General features: G+C 46.6%; 1 protein-coding gene across 1 annotated transcript in view; it reads right to left on the bottom strand.

Moving 5' to 3' along the window:
* Positions 1 to 4,643, bottom strand: part of SHROOM2 (shroom family member 2) — a 27,233-nt gene extending 22,590 nt beyond the window's left edge. Inside the window, exon 1 of the mRNA XM_031036610.2 lies at positions 4,470 to 4,643. Within this exon, the coding sequence (XP_030892470.2) occupies positions 4,470 to 4,609 (140 nt within the window). The 5' untranslated portion in view covers positions 4,610 to 4,643. The remainder of the gene's footprint in view (positions 1 to 4,469) is intronic.
* Between the last annotated feature and the right edge of the window lie 14,229 nt (positions 4,644 to 18,872).

The following is an 18,872-nucleotide window of genomic DNA, read 5'->3' on the forward strand; positions in this document are numbered from 1 at the left end:
AGGAACTTGGATGGTAACAGGAATGAAGTGAAATTAGAGAGACTGATACGTCATTTGTAGTTAAGTGGAGGAGAACAGATTAATAGAGAGATTCCAAAACCAAATGCACAAGCACAGATTTCAGGAAGGGCTAGTGTTCAATCACGGAATCTCCTACATTTAGAGATCAGAATCCGTGATGGCCCCGCAAGTATCCAACTCTGTTTTCAGAACACGTGTTTTGAATCTATTCCAGGCCTCTTTTGTTTTTATGGCTAGAGACTGTCATTCCTGGTTCCAAGATGTGACATTTGGGGGAAAAAACAAAAAAAACAAAATTTTTTTTTTTTAAACAAAATGAGGCAAAATCCCTCTGCCAATCAAACCTCCAGGCCAGTTAGAATCAGAAGCACACACAAATGGAATAAAAATGACATTTGCATGTGATCTGTTAGCTGAGTTTTCTCCTGGCACTCTCTGTTTTTGGCTTTCCTAAAAATATGTTTTGTGCAAAGTTCAAAGTGTGGGCAAGCCTGATACCAACTGCGATTTTTTTTTTTTAGAAGTGGCCGAACTGATGAAATCAGGATTTCAGGGGCGAGTGGGACTGGCCAATGCCGTTGCTCAGCCACTGGCCACAGACTGCACTCAGCCTGCTCTGCAAGTCTGACCTGTGACTCACCAGGACGCCACTAGTCTTCCGAAGCTGCAGGACACAAGAGTGTCCTCAGGGATGCCACCGGTCACCCCACGGCCCCACTGGAGACCTACCATCTCTTCTGATGGGTGTTCAGGTGCTCTGGTTTGGCCGCACGTGCAGCCAGCCAGGATCCCCCCCTCTCAGCACAGGTCAACCAACGTCGGACCAGAATATAACGGAAGCGGACATGAAATGCAAACCACAGGAGACACAGGGAAAAGAAAAGTTCCCTCTGCCTTCTGACCCCCTGGACAGCTCTTTCCACAGGGCATGGGAAGCTGTTACCAATTTGAAGCTGATCTAAAGGAAACGGAAAATGTCATAAATATTCAAGGCTTTTTGCTCCTCCCAGGCGTGAGGTTATGCTATCCAAATTTATTTCTGGGGTTTGTAAAAGCACTGTAATGCTGCAGATACACACAGCCTCTTCAGACTCTGTCCTTACCCCAACGCCTCACTTCCCTCCCACCCAGAATAACCCCTGCCCTGATGGACGAGAGCAGGGCAATGTTTTTGTCTGATGTTTTGGTTTTATAGCTTTTTTAAGGCAGACCATTTCCACCAAATATAGGAGGGCACATCCAGTCAACCCCCAGCATGCACTCCTTAGGGTCAACCACTTTGCACTCCTGGTCCATCTTGTTTCCCTAACCCACGCCTCCAATTCTCCACAGCATTCTGAAGGGGTGTAGGGGATGACTTCAGACATACAAATCTAAGCTCTCCTCAACCATATCCCATCAGAAGCCAGGCCTGGCAGAGGTAGGGGCTGATGAGGACACGCATGCCTGCAAATCCATATCTGAGCGAAAGCCTTCTAGCAATCTCAATTTTCTGCCAGTGCGGAGAATCTGTGCTCTATGGGACCTTCCCCTCCCCAATTCCGTATCTCCATTTTTCTAACCACTTGATCTGAGTATTAAACGCTACTCCTGAAACTAATCCTTGGCTTGGCATGTCCCTCCAAAACTAGATTATTATCATCTGAAAAACGGTGACATTAAGTGCCCCTGGCTACCAACCTTGGAGGGATCAATCCTTGATCCTTAATCCTCCAGCCAGAAAGGCTTCTCAAACCCTGGGCCCAGGGGATCTGGCTCTTGGGCTGTAGTTTGCCAAACCCTGGTCTAGAAGGCAAGGCAGTATTAATTCCTTAAAAATTCAAGCTCATTTTGAAAAGTACTATGAAGAATGTATGAGGAGAATGCCAAAGGGGAGAAGAGCTCTTTACACAAAGAGCAGGGTCTGCTGAGTTCTTCTAAAGCTATGATTTTATAACTTTTATGGCCATTTTTTAGTTATTAGTAGGAGCAACGGTCTCTTGTGACCAACCTCACGTGAACCAGAGTGGAGTGCCACAAACTCGCTGGAAATCGTTAGAAGCAGTTAGAAGGAAAAGATCAGATCAGATTTTATGATGGCAGACATTTCATTCAGCTCAATAATAGTTTTGGGAACATCTCTGACGCCTAAGTTTTAATTGGGTGTGACCTGTTGTTAATAAGGACTTAAATGCTACAAGCATTAGGGTACAAGTAACGAGCAATAAATGAATTTGGGTTCACCTTAATTCTTGCCCCCTACATCTACACGCTTTTCTTGTGAGCCACTTAAGTTTTTAAAACCACGTGTTTGAATTCCTAGAATCTAGCTATGGATCTGGGAGGCCTTCAGGTTACAAAACATTTTTACAACTCTTTTCTTCTCCACACCCCACCCCAATTTTACCAAGGTATTGTTTAAACACTGTAAAATTCAAGCGACCTCCGGTCGGGGTAAACATGCAGAGTTGTGCGTTCACCACCACAATCGAGTCTAAATACAATTGCACAGCCCCAGGAAGTTCCCTCTTGCTCTCAGGCAGTCATTGTAGCCCGGCTTGAAACCCCTGTAAGTTACTCTGGGTTCTTATCTGGAAGGAGAACCTACTTCAGGCAGACGCAGAAGATTAAAATTCCTTAGAACTACAAACCAACCCCCACTGAAATGACAGGGAAATGCCCCATTTCAACAAATTTGAGGGGGACTCTAATCACAACTTTCACAAATTAAATTTTCTGAAAGCAAAGCCATCTTGCAGAGACTTTTCCAGGCTGTTAAATAAAGTATTCCGTGTGACAGATCCCCCGTGATGGGCATTTCCAATCTTCTTCTCTCCTCCACTGACTGCATTTTACAAACATGCACACATTTTCGTCATAATTAGCATGGAAAGTAGATAGCTGGATCCTCTCCCCTGGAAACTTCCAGCCCCTCCTCCCACCACCACCAAATCAAGGCCAGAGTGCTTGATTTTGTAGGCTCCCCCTCTCATCCTTCCCAAGCCACCTGCCACTCCTCAGGGACCCCTGTTCCGGCAACATACGTTTTGGCCAGGGGCCCTCCTCTGCCACCCATGCCTTGTGGTTTCCGTATCTCTGCTTTGATCCACACTCTTTAGGAGACGCCCCACAGACACCATTCCTGTTTTCTATAAGATCAAAATGAAGTGCAACCTCTTCCATGGAGCGTTTCCTGGACCTGTTGACAAAGATAAGCCTTTCTTCTGCTGAACCCCCATAAGGATTGAATCTCTGCCTGTTTGTCCCCAGACTGTTCTCAATTCACCTGTGTTATTTTCATTTACTGTCGCTCCTCCTGGGTACACTGGTAGCGCCCACTTCTGTCCCTGGGCCTAGCACAGTGCCTACCACAAAGCGGGCTTCAGCGAAGACTCAGTGAGGTAACAGGGAGGAACGGAGGAAGCGAGGGAGGGAGGGAGCGGGGAGAGGAAGACATGGCTGGCAGGCTGATTCTCTCCTGTCTACCCTGCATCACAGCATTTACATTTATTTCTGTGTCCCTCCAGAATGCGTATGTTAAATCCTAACACCCCCCAACGGGAAGGTGTTAGGTGGCGGGACCTTTGGGAGGTAATTAGGTCATGACGATGGAGCCCTCAGCAATGGGACACCACGCTTGTACAAGAGAGAGCTTGCTGCCCTGCTCTCTGCTCTCCCCCACTCTCTCCCAGGTAAGGACGCAGCAGGAGCACAGCCGGCTGCAAACCAGGAAACGGGTCTCACCAGCCAGCAAATCAGCTGCACTTCCATCTTCGAATTGCAGCCTCTGCAACTGTGAGAAATAAATGTCTGTTGTTTCAGCACCTGGTCTATAGTAATTGGTTATGGGTTATTTTCCCCAAGAAGAGAGCATAAGATCCTTCAAGGGAGATTCTCTCTGTGCCTGATTCAATTTTTTTTTTTTAAAGATTTTATTTATTTATTCATGAGAGACAGAGAGAGAGAGAGAGGCAAAGGGAGAAGCAGGCTCCCAAGGAGCAGGGAGCCCGATGCGGGACTTGATCCCAGGACGCTGGGATCATGACCGGAGCTGAAGGCAGACGCTTAACCATCTGAGCCACCCAGGCGCCCCTGATTCAATTTTATAGGCTCCCTGGCACGTGACCACACAAATACAGGTCAGTAACCAGAAACAGAGCGATCACCTGAAGACTGCCCACAGAGATCGTGCTTCTTCTGATCTCGTGGTAATTAAAACATAGTAACTGGCGATTGAGTAGCCCTTTAGTCTTTTGAATGTGTTTGTATCTATGGTTATATGGCTTCTGTTTATTTTATTTTGACATACTTATACCCTGAGTGATCAAACGTCTCGGGGTGGCGTTATCAAAGGAAACCACACAGCAGGTGCATTAAAATGGACACAAACACATCCCAGTGAAAGAAACCAGAAGGGAGAAAGACACAAGCATGGACAAACGCTCAAATGAGCGGACACCAGAACATACGGAGGTGTGATGCTGTGCCTTCGACGGATCTTCAGGTTTCTGCCAGCCAGAGAAGTAACGGTGGCAGGAGGGCCCAGCGTACTGGGAAGCCAAGGACATCTTGATTCTTCAGCAGAGACAATCCTCTTACTAACCTCCATTTGCAGAAGGCAAGCACGACAGACACAACTCGGCATTTCCAGGGGACTGCAGCCCCAAGAGCCTAAGTCACTTGCCCCCTGACCTGAGCTAGCGTGGAGATGTTCATCTCTGATTGCTGCTTTCTCTCCACAACACCACATTAGACATTATTCTAAAACACCTGGGTTCTTCTCTGCCCGGGCAGTAGAGACGCTGGAGAATATTGCAGGTGGTGGTCTACAGCTCACAGGAAATTCATACCCACAGAGCCCCACATAGTTATGCTTTCTGCGCAGTAACGCAAAGACCACCACACAATTCCCAGGAGCCAGGAGCCAGCAGAATGGGAATGGACTGCACACAGCCAGCAGGCAGGGGCAATGACATGATAAACACTAGTACATTAAAAAGGAAAAAACCGTAACCAGCCATTAATGTGTGAAAAGCACACAGCGCACTTCAGCGATCTATTTGCCCCCTGAATAACAATAATCAAGAAAGGCCCCACCCCCAATAGGAAAATGAACACAAGATGTGAGCAGTAACGAGCAAAAGAAAAAAATACAAATGGCTAGCAAGACGCAAAGTTCGACTTTGCGTGTTCCTGAGAAAATGCAAGTTAAAAATGAAATAACTAGGGGGTGCCTGGGTGGCTCAGTCGGTTAAGCGTCTGATTCTTGATCTCAGTTCAGGTCTTGATCTCAGGGGCGTGGAGCCTACTGGAAGGAAGGAAGGAAGGAAGGAAGGAAGGAAGGAAGAAAGGATGACCTTTTTTGCCTATCGAGTCACAGAATTTTTTTAAATGTCCAATATGGACAAAGTTTTGGGAAAGGCAAGATTGTCCTAGGCCGTTGGGTGGTCGGGCATAAACAGTACATACGTCATGGAAGGCATCTTGGGCATATTTCCCAAAAGCCTGGCTTATGATTCCAGATCTAGAATTTAATCCTAAGGAAATCAGCCTGCCAGAACATGAATATTTCACTACAAGATGTTTGCTGCAGTATTACCTATAACTGTGAAAGACTGGAGACAACCCGAAAAGTCCACAGGACCTCTACTGGCCACTCATATCTTAGAATGCCATGCATCGTACACAGAACTTCCCTCTATTTTTACTAAGAATGTTTTAGTTAGTAAAGCAGATTTTAAAATAACATGTCCTTTTAAAAAAAACTGTAGGGTCGGGGCGCCTGGGTGGCTCAGATGGTTAAGCGTCTGCCTTCAGCTCAGGTCGTGATCCCAGGGTCCTGGGATCGAGCCCCACATCGGGCTCCTGGCTCAGCGAGGAGCCTGCTTCTCCTTCTCCCTCTGCCTCTCTCCCTGCTCATGCTTTCTCTCTCTCTCTGTATCTCTGTGTCTCAAATGAATAAATAAAATCTTTAAAAAAAAAAACAAAAAAAAACTGTAGGGTCGCCTTATCTAGGAAAAGCCGGCTAGAAAGCACAAGTGTCCGCTAACCAGGGAAAGATAGGTTGACCCAGGGGACAAAAAACAGCAGCTCTTGTTTCTGCTACTTCCCCACCTTGCTCTTCTTAAATTTTAATGCACAGAAGAGGCAAAGAATTAAAGGCATTAAAAGTAAAACAAATGCATGCTAAAGGCCACATGACATATTAGCTTCCCAATTTACCTCTGAAAAGCAAAGGTGGACTTTGGAGAAACAGCCAGTCCATGCAAAACAAGGAGCAGCAAGTATACACTTACCAGGGTCACGTCACTCCAGCTGGGCAACTGACGCCTAATACAACCCGTATGGTTAATACCAACGTATACGGTTATTTCTAGTACTCTTCTAAAAAAATTGTTTCTGCGTGTATTCTGTTCATGCATCTCTGAGAATACCCTGCAAATTTTTTCTTTGAGGGGTGTGCGTGTTCATGTGAGAGACGGACAGACAATGTTTTTTCCACCATGCATGACAAAAAGCAAGTGTAGAGATGTACCTCTTTCTACCATCTGTGGAACACTTTTCTGCAACACAATCATAAAGAATATTTATACAATACCCCCTCAAAGATTCTGCTTCGCAAGGAAAATATGCCAGCCAGCCAGCCAGCCAATCTGTACCAAATTTTCAGATATTTTATGTGACATGTTTCATTCATTCTTTCTGTAAGTTTTTGATGTGTAAGGCTCTTTAATTATTTAGTTATAAATGCTGCCAGGTAGATTTCTGAAAATCTTTCTTCAAACTCCCTTTCCTTTTTCCTTCTCAACAGCATGACCGCTAAAACATGCATTTTAAGATAACTCCTACCCATGTGAGTCAGTAAATGCAGACCCAAACAGCAGAGGCAGGTGTGTGCATGTGTTCACATACACACATATATATGCAGCAATTTCTCTGAAGATGGCATCCTCCCTCCACACACAAAAGCCTCCGTCAGTACAGTCAAGGCATTTCAATCATTTAGAAACACGGCCACAAATGTTTCTTTCACAATGCAAAAGATAAAAAAAGATCCCTAGCACATGTATGGTAAGACCTGTAAAGAAATGTCTAAACGGTCACAACCATACCCGAGGGCAAAATCTAAGAACTGGAAAATACTGAGAACCACACTGATTCCATTTTCTCCACTGTGATGTTTTCACTGCAATTAGCAAGCAGGCTATGTGTGAATTTACTCACAGAGCATCTTTTCATGACTCAACATGCACACCTGATATTGCTGCTTCCCCCCACGCCCCCACTTCCAAGTGGCTGACTCACCATTTCCTTTCAATATTCGCATTCAGGGTCTCAGTCATGAAAATACTGATTTCTTACTGGCATGGAAAAAAGAAAAGGCCAGACAAGCAACCCGGGTCTTCGTGCAATGCTGGCCTTCCGCAGGGAAGGCAGAGGTCTGTGGATCTCACGCGGGGCAAGGCTCCCACATGCCAAGGCTGCCGGTCACACCAGCACGATGGCTTGCAGCCCGGAACACAGTACTGAAAGGCACTGCCTTCTAGTTTCAATGCACTTTTAGCCAACTGCAGAGACCAAAGCTGCAAAATTTGCACGTATCTCTCAGCACACATGCAGCACACGCGTAGCGTGCCTGCACACATACGTGCATGCATGCAGAGCTCGAGCTGGGATCTGCACCCCAGTTTGCATTATTTTTCATTTTCAGGCAGAACAATAAACAAGGGAGATGTTTGCAGATCTCCCCAGATCTTAGCCACTGCACTGTGAGCTGACAACCTGCTATTAAAGACAGGAGAACAAAAGAAACACCCGTAAGTACAAAGGCTAGTAAACAGTCCCATCCCGGGTGAGCTGCCTTCAGAAGAAATGCGGGAGGCTCTTACCGGCTCCCTGCTCCCTGCGTCTGCTCCCTGCTCCCTGCGTCTGTTCCCTGCTCCCTGCTCCCTGCTCGCTGCCGTCTGCGCGGTGGGCCGTGAACACAGCGGTACGCTTCCTCCAGGGACCGGCAGCCGCGCTCTGCCGCAGCCCCCGGCTCTAGCTGCCTCCAGCACCGAGGAGTCCCAAAGCCATGCTCACCACAGCTGGCCTGTCTGTGCCTGCTGCCTCGGGAAGGACAAGTTCACGCAGGCTCCGTCAACTCTAACCTCCGGGACTCCAACAACTCCTCCTGACCTCAGGGGGAACATTCCCAAGGCTTCGAAGCTTAGACCCCCAAAGACTTGCCCTTTTTAAAACCCCAAAAGGCTTGGGTGTCTTCCTCCTTATAATTTAAAAGGGGGAAACACAGGAAAGCCCACTGAACATATTTTACTCAGCTTTATCTATTTAGCTATGCTAACCACATAGTATGTGTGATACACAGTTCAACTCAACCATTACAAAATCAGATGGAACAACGAAAGAAAAAAATCCCACTGAATAGCCTAATTTATATCTATCTGTACTCTTGGGTTTATTACACACTCGTTAGGAACGTAATCCAGCAAACAACTAACAAAGTATTTCCGGAAGTTTTACTGTGTGCAAAGCATTCAGTGAGGAAGACAAAGAAGTCACGGGCTGACTGTGACTTACCAGCCTGTCATTTCACAATGATCTGTATTTAAAGTCCCTGCCCTCCACCTCCCTTCCTAAAGCAGCCCAAGACCTCAGTGCCACTCCCATACAGAAAGCACCCTCCTTCCTAACAGCCCCTTCCCATACCGAGAGCCCCAAGCCCTCCCCGGTCTTGTGCTTACCCTTTAGAATTGGTTTTCTCTTTTCAACCTGCTTCTGTCAACCCTTTCTGAATTCACGATTTCCAAGTCTTGCTCATTTAACCAAGTAACACATGCTACTCTGCAGTATGTCCCGGATTACTGCTCTATTTTTAAGAGTGACTTTTCCCTTTTTTCCACACCTGCTTGATCTTAAGCACTGTGCCTATGCATTAATGTTATATCCAGTCAGCGTTTAAATAAGTTTGCAAGGAAGGTTGCTATGGATATCTCATCATCCAGGGACATGAGGTTATTAACTTAGGTGACCTGAAGCAATCACACTGAAAAGGAGCATGAGAATTTGAACCTGTGTCTTCAACCCCAACGCTTACACTCTTCCTACGACTTCTCATCTCCACCTATTATTTTACCAAGGACACGATCCTATTCCTAAGAGAGGGTACCATCTGCCCCAGGCCATCTCCATGACCTTAACACTCAGTGCAGGGTGCACGGCCATCCACATAACACCTATCTAGTAAGAATCTGGTAGCTGATTAGATATTTTGCCATACTCACTGCTCAAAAGGTATGTTCCTAATATTTACAAACTGAGTAACTCAAAATGCATTATAAGAATATGATTTTAGGGACACCTGGGTGGCTCAGTCGGTTAAGCGTCTGCCTTCGGCTCAGGTCATGATCCCAGAGTCCTGGGATTGAGTTCCTCATTGGACTTCTCCCTCTCCCTCTGCCTGCAGCTCCCCCTGCTTGTGCTCTCTCTCTCTCTGACAAATACATGAAAAAAATTTTTTAAATCTTAAAAAAAAAAAAAAAGGAATATGGTTTTAGGGGCACCTGGCTGGCTCAGTCAGTAGAGCATGCGACTCTTGATCTTGCGGTTCTGAGTTCAAGCCCCTCGTTGGCTGTAGAGATTATTTAAAAATAAAATCTTAAAAAAAATTACAATTTTAAATAAAAACTTCATTTTAGAATGCTCTTAGATTTACAGAAAAAAATACGACAATAAGAGAGTTCTGGTATCTCCAATACCTGGTCTCCCCGACAGTTAACATCTTACGTTAGTATGGTAACATTTGTTATAATTAATGAGCCAATCTGGGGACATTAATATTAACTGAAGCCTACACTTGATTCAGATTCCTTTTTTACTTAATGTCCTTTTTCTGTTCTGTCCAGGGTACATTACCTTTAGTTGTCACGTCTCCTTGGATTCCCCTAAGTAACAGCTTCCCAGAATTTCCTCCTTCTTGATGCCCTTGACAATTTTAAGGAGTACTGTTCAGGCATTTTGTAGAATGTCTCTCAACTGGGATTTGTCTGATGTTTTTGTCACGATTATGGTTATGGATTTTGCAGAAGATCACAAAGGTAAAAAGTGCCATTCTCATAGGATCTCAAGGGTTATGCTGTCAATACAACTAATCTCCGTGCGTCACCTGGCAGGGGTTAGCGTATGTCAGTTTCTCCATCATAAGCTCCTCCTCTCCCTCCACCTTGCCATCCTGCCCTCTTTGGGAGGAGGTTACCCATATACAGCCCATATTTAAGGAGCCAGGAGTTCTGCTCCACCTCCTGGAAGGCAGAAGATCTACATAGATTATCTGGAATTTTTCTGTCTTTTCTCTCTCCACTTATTTATTCAATCACTTACGTATATCAGTATGGACTCAGGAATATTTACTTTATATACTGGGTTACAATCTAACACTCCTTTATTTCATTGTTTCAATTGTTCCAACTCTGGTCATAGGAAGCTCTTTAAGTTGGCTCCTGTGTCCCTTTGACATATCCTGATTGTTATTGGGCTTGTTTGGTTTAGTTCTTCCTTACTTTTTGGCACTACAAGATGTTCCAGGCTCATTCTGTGTATTCCCTGCCCCAGCCTAAACCCAGCCACTCCCTGCCAGGAGCACTGGTTGCTTTGATTACAGAAGGGTACTGGAAAACAAGATCTTGATGCTGGTTGTGCTTGAGGACTTTTTAAAAGAATGCCCTCAATGAATTATTTCCAAAGAGAAAGCACTTTTATAACACTAAGATTTATAATTTGGGTTTTCATACATCCATGTTTACTAGAGCGAGGCATAATTACCAGGGTGTCTAGGACACTCATGTCTTTTCATAGCTTGTGCTATGTTAATACTTGTGAGATTTTTACATTATGAATACTTGTAATAAAATGCATACGTATCCCTGTCTTTGACACGGAACATTTGTGCGCTTGAAGAATTCCACAAATAAAAAGGGAACAGAACAAGACAAGCACCCTGGCACTTACATTCCAGAAGAACTCTTCCCCCTAGCCTCTCGGGCAGTCTTGGTGAAGCCTTAAGCCCTTCCTGAGTCACTTCACCTAACGTGGCATGCCAGTCTTTAGGGTCTGGGGGTGCCCTCCCTACCCCTCGCCATCACTGCAAGGCAGAACATCACAAAGGAGCCCATGATTAGAGCATCCTGCACTCACCTCTACTTCCACGCTGTGAAGGAGCCATGGCCACCTCTATTTGGGTGGACAATGTAAACTCTTCAAGTTCAAAAAAGACAAGTAAAATGAAGACAAGAGAAATGGATCTCATTCTTGCAAGAGAATCATAAAAAAAGTCTCTCTGAAATGTCTAGACAGACTGCCAGCCAGGTCCCACATTCCCATCCCTGAAAGTACACTCACGCACAGCCATCCCTTGACCAAACCCAAGGGCTGGCAAGTTTTCCCGGAACACAGCTACACATACTCCCATTCGTACTGTTCATGGCTGCCTCCATGCTATAAGAGTTGAGTCATCACAACATGAACAGACTGTCCCCCGAAGCCAAGAATATTCACTGTCTGACCCTTTACAAACTTTGTCGACCTCAGATCTGCTGCCGCATTGCTCAGACTTGAGTAATGCATAGACTCATCTGAAATTGACTTTTTTTCTTGTGGCATTCCAGTGTTGACAGCTTTTTAAAAATTGGTAAGGTCTACATGCCACAAAATTTACTCTATGAAAGTATACAATTCAGTAGTTTTTAGTATATTCACAGAGTTATGCAACCATCAGTACTATCTAATTCCAGAGTATTTTCATCACCCCCAAAAGAAACTCCATACCTACTCTAGCAAGTCATTCCCATTCCCCCCAACCCTTAATTCCTGGCAAATGAATCTGCTTTCTGTCTCTATAGATTCTGCCTACATATGGAAACATGCAGTGTATGGCTTTTTTACTGAATTGTGAAATATGTCTAAATATAAAACATTTAATTTTATTTTCATAGCTCTTAGGCTAGGAAATACAAAACAAATTTACAATTATATGAGAACAAAACCATAAAGCAAATGTTTAATGAGACAAATGACGGGGCTTTGCTGGGAATGAGCTGTTTCTCCTGTGGTCCCAGATCTCAGCTACTACGGTTTCCCAGATGTCACAGAAGGACTCATTTCACCCATCACTTTTTTTTTTTTAAAGATTTTATTTATTTATTTGAGAGAGAGAGAATGAGAGACAGAGAACATGAGAGCAAGGAGGGTCAGAGGGAGAAGCAGACTCCCTGCCGAGCTGGGAGCCCGATGCGGGACTCGATCCCGGGACTCCAGGATCATGACCTGAGCCGAAGGCAGTCGCTTAACCGACTGAGCCACCCAGGCGCCCTCACCCATCACTTCTGACAGATAGAACACAGAGCTCTGAGGGCCTGGCACCTGGCTGTCTTTTCCCTCGTCTAGAGACAGAGCTTGGTTTGCATGAGAATGTGGACAGACTCTTTCCTCCCAGCCAGGGACAGTTATTTTATTAGCACTGGCAATGAGACACTTCCACACATACCAGGTGTGGTTGTGCACATCATGCAGAATATCCTGTTATGAACTTAAGGGTTAATATGGAAACAAAGAAAATTACACTCACAAGGAGAACATGCATATTCCCAAGGATATGCTCCAAACGCTGTTTGAGAACACTTGAACTAGATATACTTTTCAGGCTACCACACTGTCACTATCCATGCTTGTCTTCCTCCTTCGCCTTTCTTTCCTCCAAATTCTGGTGGAGGTGGTGATGATTTCTGTATTGGGAGTGGGAGGAAAGAGGGCTGCTAGGGATGGGGGTGGGGGCACAGACATAAAAGCATGCTCCTGGCTCTGTGTTGTCTTCTATGAATTCTTGGGGGATGTGCAGGTTTAACACATACTTAGAAATATTTGGATGCACTTTAGATTGCTTAAGAGAAACAGGTGGCTTGCAGACCGGTTTTCTTTCTTTTTTTTTTTTTTAATTTATTTATTTGACAGAGAGAGACACAGCGAGAGAGGGAACACAAGCAGGGGGAGTGGGAGAGGGAGAAGCAGGCTTCCTGCTGAGCAGGGAGCCCGATGCGGGGCTCGATCCCAGGACCCTGGGACCATGACCTGAGCCGAAGGCAGACGCTTAACGACTGAGCCACCCAGGTGCCCCCGATTTTCTTTTTTTAATTCAAATGTGTGGACCGTCAGCAAATTTATGAGTTAAACTGATTTGAGACTAGCTGCAAGAATCTGACAACCACTTAACATACTCAGTCTGTAGGAAATGAGTTCTGACATCCAAGTATCCATCTCACATCCAACTGATGGCAATTATGTTTGAGTAAGATATACTCTTCCTGCAGAAAGTGGATCACTTCAAGTTATCTTTCAAGTTAAAGAAAGCAAACCCAGTTCAAGAGTGACTGCTCAGTGGGTAGGTGGTTTTCTTTTGGGGTGACAAATGTTCTGGAACTAGACAGTGGTGATGGCTGCATAACATGAATGTACTAAATGTCACTAAATGATACACATTCAAATAGTAAATTTTAGGTTATGGGAATCTTACATGTAAAAAAAAGGCAAGTAATTTAGAGTGACCTCAGAGACAAAGACCAGCCACTGTGGCCCTATGGAGAGATATCTACAAGCCTGTGGGTCTGAAGGGGAAGGAGGTGGAACAGAGAACCAGATGGCTGTCCAGTCCTCACAGTCATCTTGTGAGGGAGCTCAACATAGGTGGGCCTGACATTCCCGGGTGATCTTCGGCACACACAATAATTTCAGAGTTCTAATAGAAAAATAAAGGCCAACAAAGGAAAAAGAGCAAAGAAAAAACTTGCTGCAATTAAGCTGCCTTCCCCGGCCCCAAACAAAGGTGCCTCCTTTCCAAAGTTTCTAAAAACGAGTGATACTGAAGGTGGCCTTGGGGGTAGGCAGCTGTAGAAGGAATGCATGGACTCAGCCACCTACTGCATCTTTCCTGATGACCTTGCTTGCCCAAACCTTGCTCTTCTCTGTGAAGCAAGTTTTCAGTCTACCAGTATTCTAGAATGCCCACTCTTGCACGATGCTTAGTCATGTTACCATCCTACAAGAACACTATCATGCTCTCTCACAAGCTGTACCTTCTGCAAGGGAGGGAACTAAAAGTCAATGTTCACAATTCATGGATGAGATGTACATATATTTCTTTTCTATTCTTTCCAAGATTTATTTATTTATTTGAAAGAGAGAGAGACAGAGCATAAGCAGGAGGGGCAGAGGGAGAGAGAATCTCAAGCGGACTCCACACTGAGCGCGAGCCCACGGGGAGCTGCCTCTCACGACCCTGAAATCACGCCCTGAGCTGAAATCAAGAGTCGGAAGCTTAACCGACCCTTCCACTCAGGGACCCCGAGATGTGTGTATATTTCTAACCGGTCTGCAACCGACCCTTCCACTCAGGGACCCCGAGAGGTGTGTATATTTCTAACTTAATCAGGTCTGATTAAGACATTTGGCTTCATCCACTAATGTTAGGAAAGCCAACTTAATACAGACTCAGTCGAGTGCCACATTCGGCCGCAGTAGAACCAGGAACTGGAGACCTGACACTTCACAGCTTGGTTCTGGAGTCAAGAGGCAAAGCACCTTAACTAGACAGTCAACCAGAAGAGCCTACAAAAGTTAAAAGGCAACAGAGATTATCTCCAAAGAAGGCAGAGCGGACTTCGCCAATGCCTTTGACAGTATGAACAGCGTTAATGTAAGGAGCATTTAAATCTGTATGGCCGTCTGAATGGGTGCTTCCCAGGCCATCTCAGCCCTCAAACACAGCCTAGAAGGGAGAAGCACGGCTGGAAAGGCGGAGAGGAGATGAGTCTCGGTGTGTTTAAATGGATTTCTGGAGAAAGACAAAAACGCTGATGAGCACCTTTGTGCAAATTCAACCAAGGCCAGCCGACAAGGGCCTGAGCTCTGAAGAGAGCTGTCAAGTGGACAGGAGAGACAAAAGGGTAAAAGAGCAGAGGGTTACTGCATCAGGACAGGCGCAGAGGACTCTCCATCTGGGAAGCGGAGTCCGTGGCTGGCGGGTTCCGGTGGCCAGCAGGGGCGCAGGCGCAGCTCCCGACGGGGCTGCACGGTCGCCCCGGGGGCGCACCGGAAGTTACGTAAGCTCCGCAGTTCCGGCCGCTGGAAGGCGGAGGGTGCCTTCCGCCCGCAGCTCGCGGAAGGCTTCGCTCCCCCACCCGGAACCCGGAACCCGGAACCCGGAACCCGGAACCCGGAACCCGGAACCCGGAACCCGGAACCCGGAACCCGGAACCCGGAACCCGGGTCTGCGGGTCCGTCTGCGTCTCCTTCCGTCCCCGCGAGCCTCCGCTCAGCACCGGGCGCAGGGAGTGCCGCCTGCCCTCCTTCGGCACGCCTCTTCCCCCAGTCTTGGCTCCGGCTCTCCCTCTCTCCCCACCAGCCCCAAACCCTGTAACCCACACACGCTGGCCTCGCCACGCTTCCTTCCAAATAACGTGAAGTCCCCAGGCCAGACCAGCAAGGAAGCAAATGTGTGGTAGCGCTCCAGTCCCGACTCCGCGGCTCCCAAAGCCACGTGGCTATACCTGCGGGGAGGAACTGGAGTTACACCCCTCCCAGCCCCCAGCCCCGGCAGCAATTTTCCTGCGGCGCCCTCTCTCCTTTCCAGGAGGGAGGACGGAGGCAAGTCTGCAACCACAAAGACCACCGCCGAGAGAGGAAGCTGCGCCCCTTGCTGGCTCTGCCCGATGCTGGCTCCGCCCTGGAAAACGGCCAAGCTGGGGTGTAGCCTTGTTATCCCAGCATGGGCTTCGTAATTTTCCAGCGGAGCAGTTCAGAATGGAAAGCTTCAATTGCCCCTTAGCTAATTGAGGGCCAGGAAAAGGAAATGTCTTCCCGAAAGCCACAAATGAGCAGTAGAGTTTGTCTGGGTAATCTCTCTCACTTTGAAATCTATTGTAAGAAGCTTGTCTAGTAACTGAAAAATCAGTCTCTGTATTAACCTCTGTACGCCAAGTCACCTCTCAGGGAGAACGTACAGGAAGGTGACCCCCAGGTGGGTTTGGCTTGTTTATGAATTTTATATTGAAGCACATTTTCCCTAACGAGCTCGATTTCATACGGATTCAATTTTACAGCTGTTGTTGGGATTCAGAGTATATTCTCACTCTCGTCCTCCTCGCTCATCTGTCCCAACAAGATACAAGCCTGCAGGTCAGCGCCAGCCCATTGGCAGCAGCTCCTAAAGGCGCGGTCGGAAATGGCTGCAAGGCAGCTAGGAGGATGGAACCTGCCAGCGCCCACAGCCACCGTGCTCCACCCCCAGATCTCGTCTCTCCCTTGGTCTCCAGAGCCTCCCTGAACTGTACAGTACTCACTGAACTCAAATTTGAGAGCAATAATTGAACACAGCACAACTTAGCTTTCTCGCAAGCTTTAAAATATGATACTGGAAAACAAGTCCACTACCAAATCTATTTTGAGATGTTTATGTCTTGATTCTCAAAGTTATGCCAGGATAGAAAGACAAGCCCATTTCAATTTGCTATTGTGTAAACTAAAATCTTAAATAAAATTTCAGCACACAGAAAGTGCCACTGGATCGTTATTCATCATAACCAAGGACTGAAGCAAGGGCTGTTGGCAGGTACCCATCCATTCATGTACCAGTCCACGCTGTTCATCCATCTACCTACCCATCTATTTATCTACCCACCACCCACCCCTCTATCCATTCATCCACCCGACAACTGGTCCATCCATCTTTCAGTCACTGTGCTTACACAGGGTGCCTTCCCCAAGCTGAGCATGAACGCCCAATTGCCATTTGCTAGGTAGATGTCCTGAGGTAGGCTTGTGGTGTTCCAAGAACAGCCTTGTAATAAGCATCAAGGCCCTGAGGGAGAGACAAACTTGGCTTGTTCAAGGGATAGAAAGGTAGCAATAAGTCCCGAGCCTGGATGGGAAAGGAGAGTGACAAAGGATGCTCCACAAAAAAGGCCATACAGGACCTTGCAGGTCATGGTCAGGAGCTTGCACTTTATTCCAAGTGCAACCAGAAGCCATTGCATGGTTTGGGAATGGGGCCAGTTATTATTTAGTTTATATTCCGAGACCAGCAAGGAGGTAGCAGCCATGGCCCAGGCTGGAGATGATGAAAGCTTGGACAAAGGTGGCGAGAACTTGATCCCAGAGAGTCAAAGCAAAGCCCCTCAGAGAGCAATGTGCTGCACTGGGGAGGTGGGCTTTGGCTTGTGCAGCAAGGTGACCAGGGGAACTGTGACTCAGATCAGAGCCCCTGCAAGGGGGGTGCTGGAGCGGCAAAGACAGGATTTCCATCTCCATTCTGTTCAGAGGCACAAGCAGCCATCCAGGCAGGGAGACCAGCAGGCAGCATGGGCGTGGGTCCGTGAGAATCAGGGAAGGGCCCACAGACACATCTCCCAGGTGAGTGTCAGAGTCACCCACCTCCTCTGGGGAGAATGCCTCCACACGGGCATACACTCAGAAGGTCAACTCTTAAAAGTGGCATCACTGAATCACAAGGTGCCTGCAACAGCAAGGCTTCATGTAACTGAACCCCAAGACACCCTTCGGAGAAGTTTTGCCTAATTCCTCTCTTCACCAGCCACACTCAAGGATGGCAGCCCCCCTCTCCCTTTTATTTTAAATGCTCCCACATCAGCTGTGGCTCCATCAGCTCGACGACGGGATATACTTCCTGAGAGCGCTGAGGCAGCTGACAGCCTTGGCTACAAGGTATAAGGCAGAAAGGACATTTCTCCCAGGGTTATGGAGTCACTGTATACCCCAAAACTTGTAAGTTGAAGTCTGAACCCCCAGGACCTCAGAATGTGACTATTTGGAGATAGGGTTTTTAAAGAGATAAGTAAGGTGAAATGAAGTCATCAGGGTGAATCCTAATCCAGTCTCAGTGGTGTTCTTACAAGAGACTGGGCAGAGACACGCAAAGGGAAGACCACGTGGGAACACGGGGAGGAGGTGGCTAATGTGCAAGACGTGAAGAGAAGGCCTGGGAGAAACCAAACCCGCTGACCCCTTGATCTCGGGCTTCTGGCCTCCACAAGACTGGGAAAATACATTTCTATTGTCGATGTCACCCAGTCTGTGGTATTTGGTTAGGACAGCCCGAGCAAGCTGCTACATCCAGCTTATGAGGTACCCCAGTGAGTGGGGGAGAGAATTTGCAGGAAGCAGACTCCTGTCGGTCACAATGACTGAGCTCGGAGAGCTGTGCAAAACCTCTGAGAACAGGAGAAACTAGGGGGTGAAGCCAGTCGGGGTGGGTAAAGGGGTCTGCTCGCCACAGGAAAAGCTAGAAGTAAGCAAATGCAATGAAATCAGCTCTCCTGGCTTTGGGTTTCTTTCAGCTCAAACACCACCTGTCTCCCCTATGACTCAGCCAGAAGTCTCCTCATCCTCTTTTCTCCAAGATTCTGAAGCACCACATTATTTCTTAAAAAAATTCTAATTATGTGTCATCATTTCTATGGTAAGTACTGGTGTCTCTCCTTCCCACTTATACTGTGAGGTCCTTTGGGAGCAGAACCTTTGTCCTATATATCTTTATATAGGACAGAATCTTGAACCTCACAAAAATGTTCTCAATGTGATTTGAATGAACAAGTAACTCTTACCTTGATGCTACTATGTTGTCTCAAGAGAATACAATGAAAAACATTCACTACCCCGCACCAGTTATCAGATCCGTAATTCCTTTTTTATTTTTTTAAGATTTTATTTTTAAGTAATCTCTATGTCTAACGTGGGGCTCGAACTCACAACCCCAAGATCAAGAGTCACACGCTTTACTGACTGAGCTGACTAGGTGCCCCAGTAAT

Source organism: Leptonychotes weddellii, chromosome X (genome assembly GCF_054177405.1).
Source record: "Leptonychotes weddellii isolate Sample4059 chromosome X, ASM5417740v2, whole genome shotgun sequence".
NCBI lineage: Eukaryota > Metazoa > Chordata > Mammalia > Carnivora > Phocidae > Leptonychotes > Leptonychotes weddellii.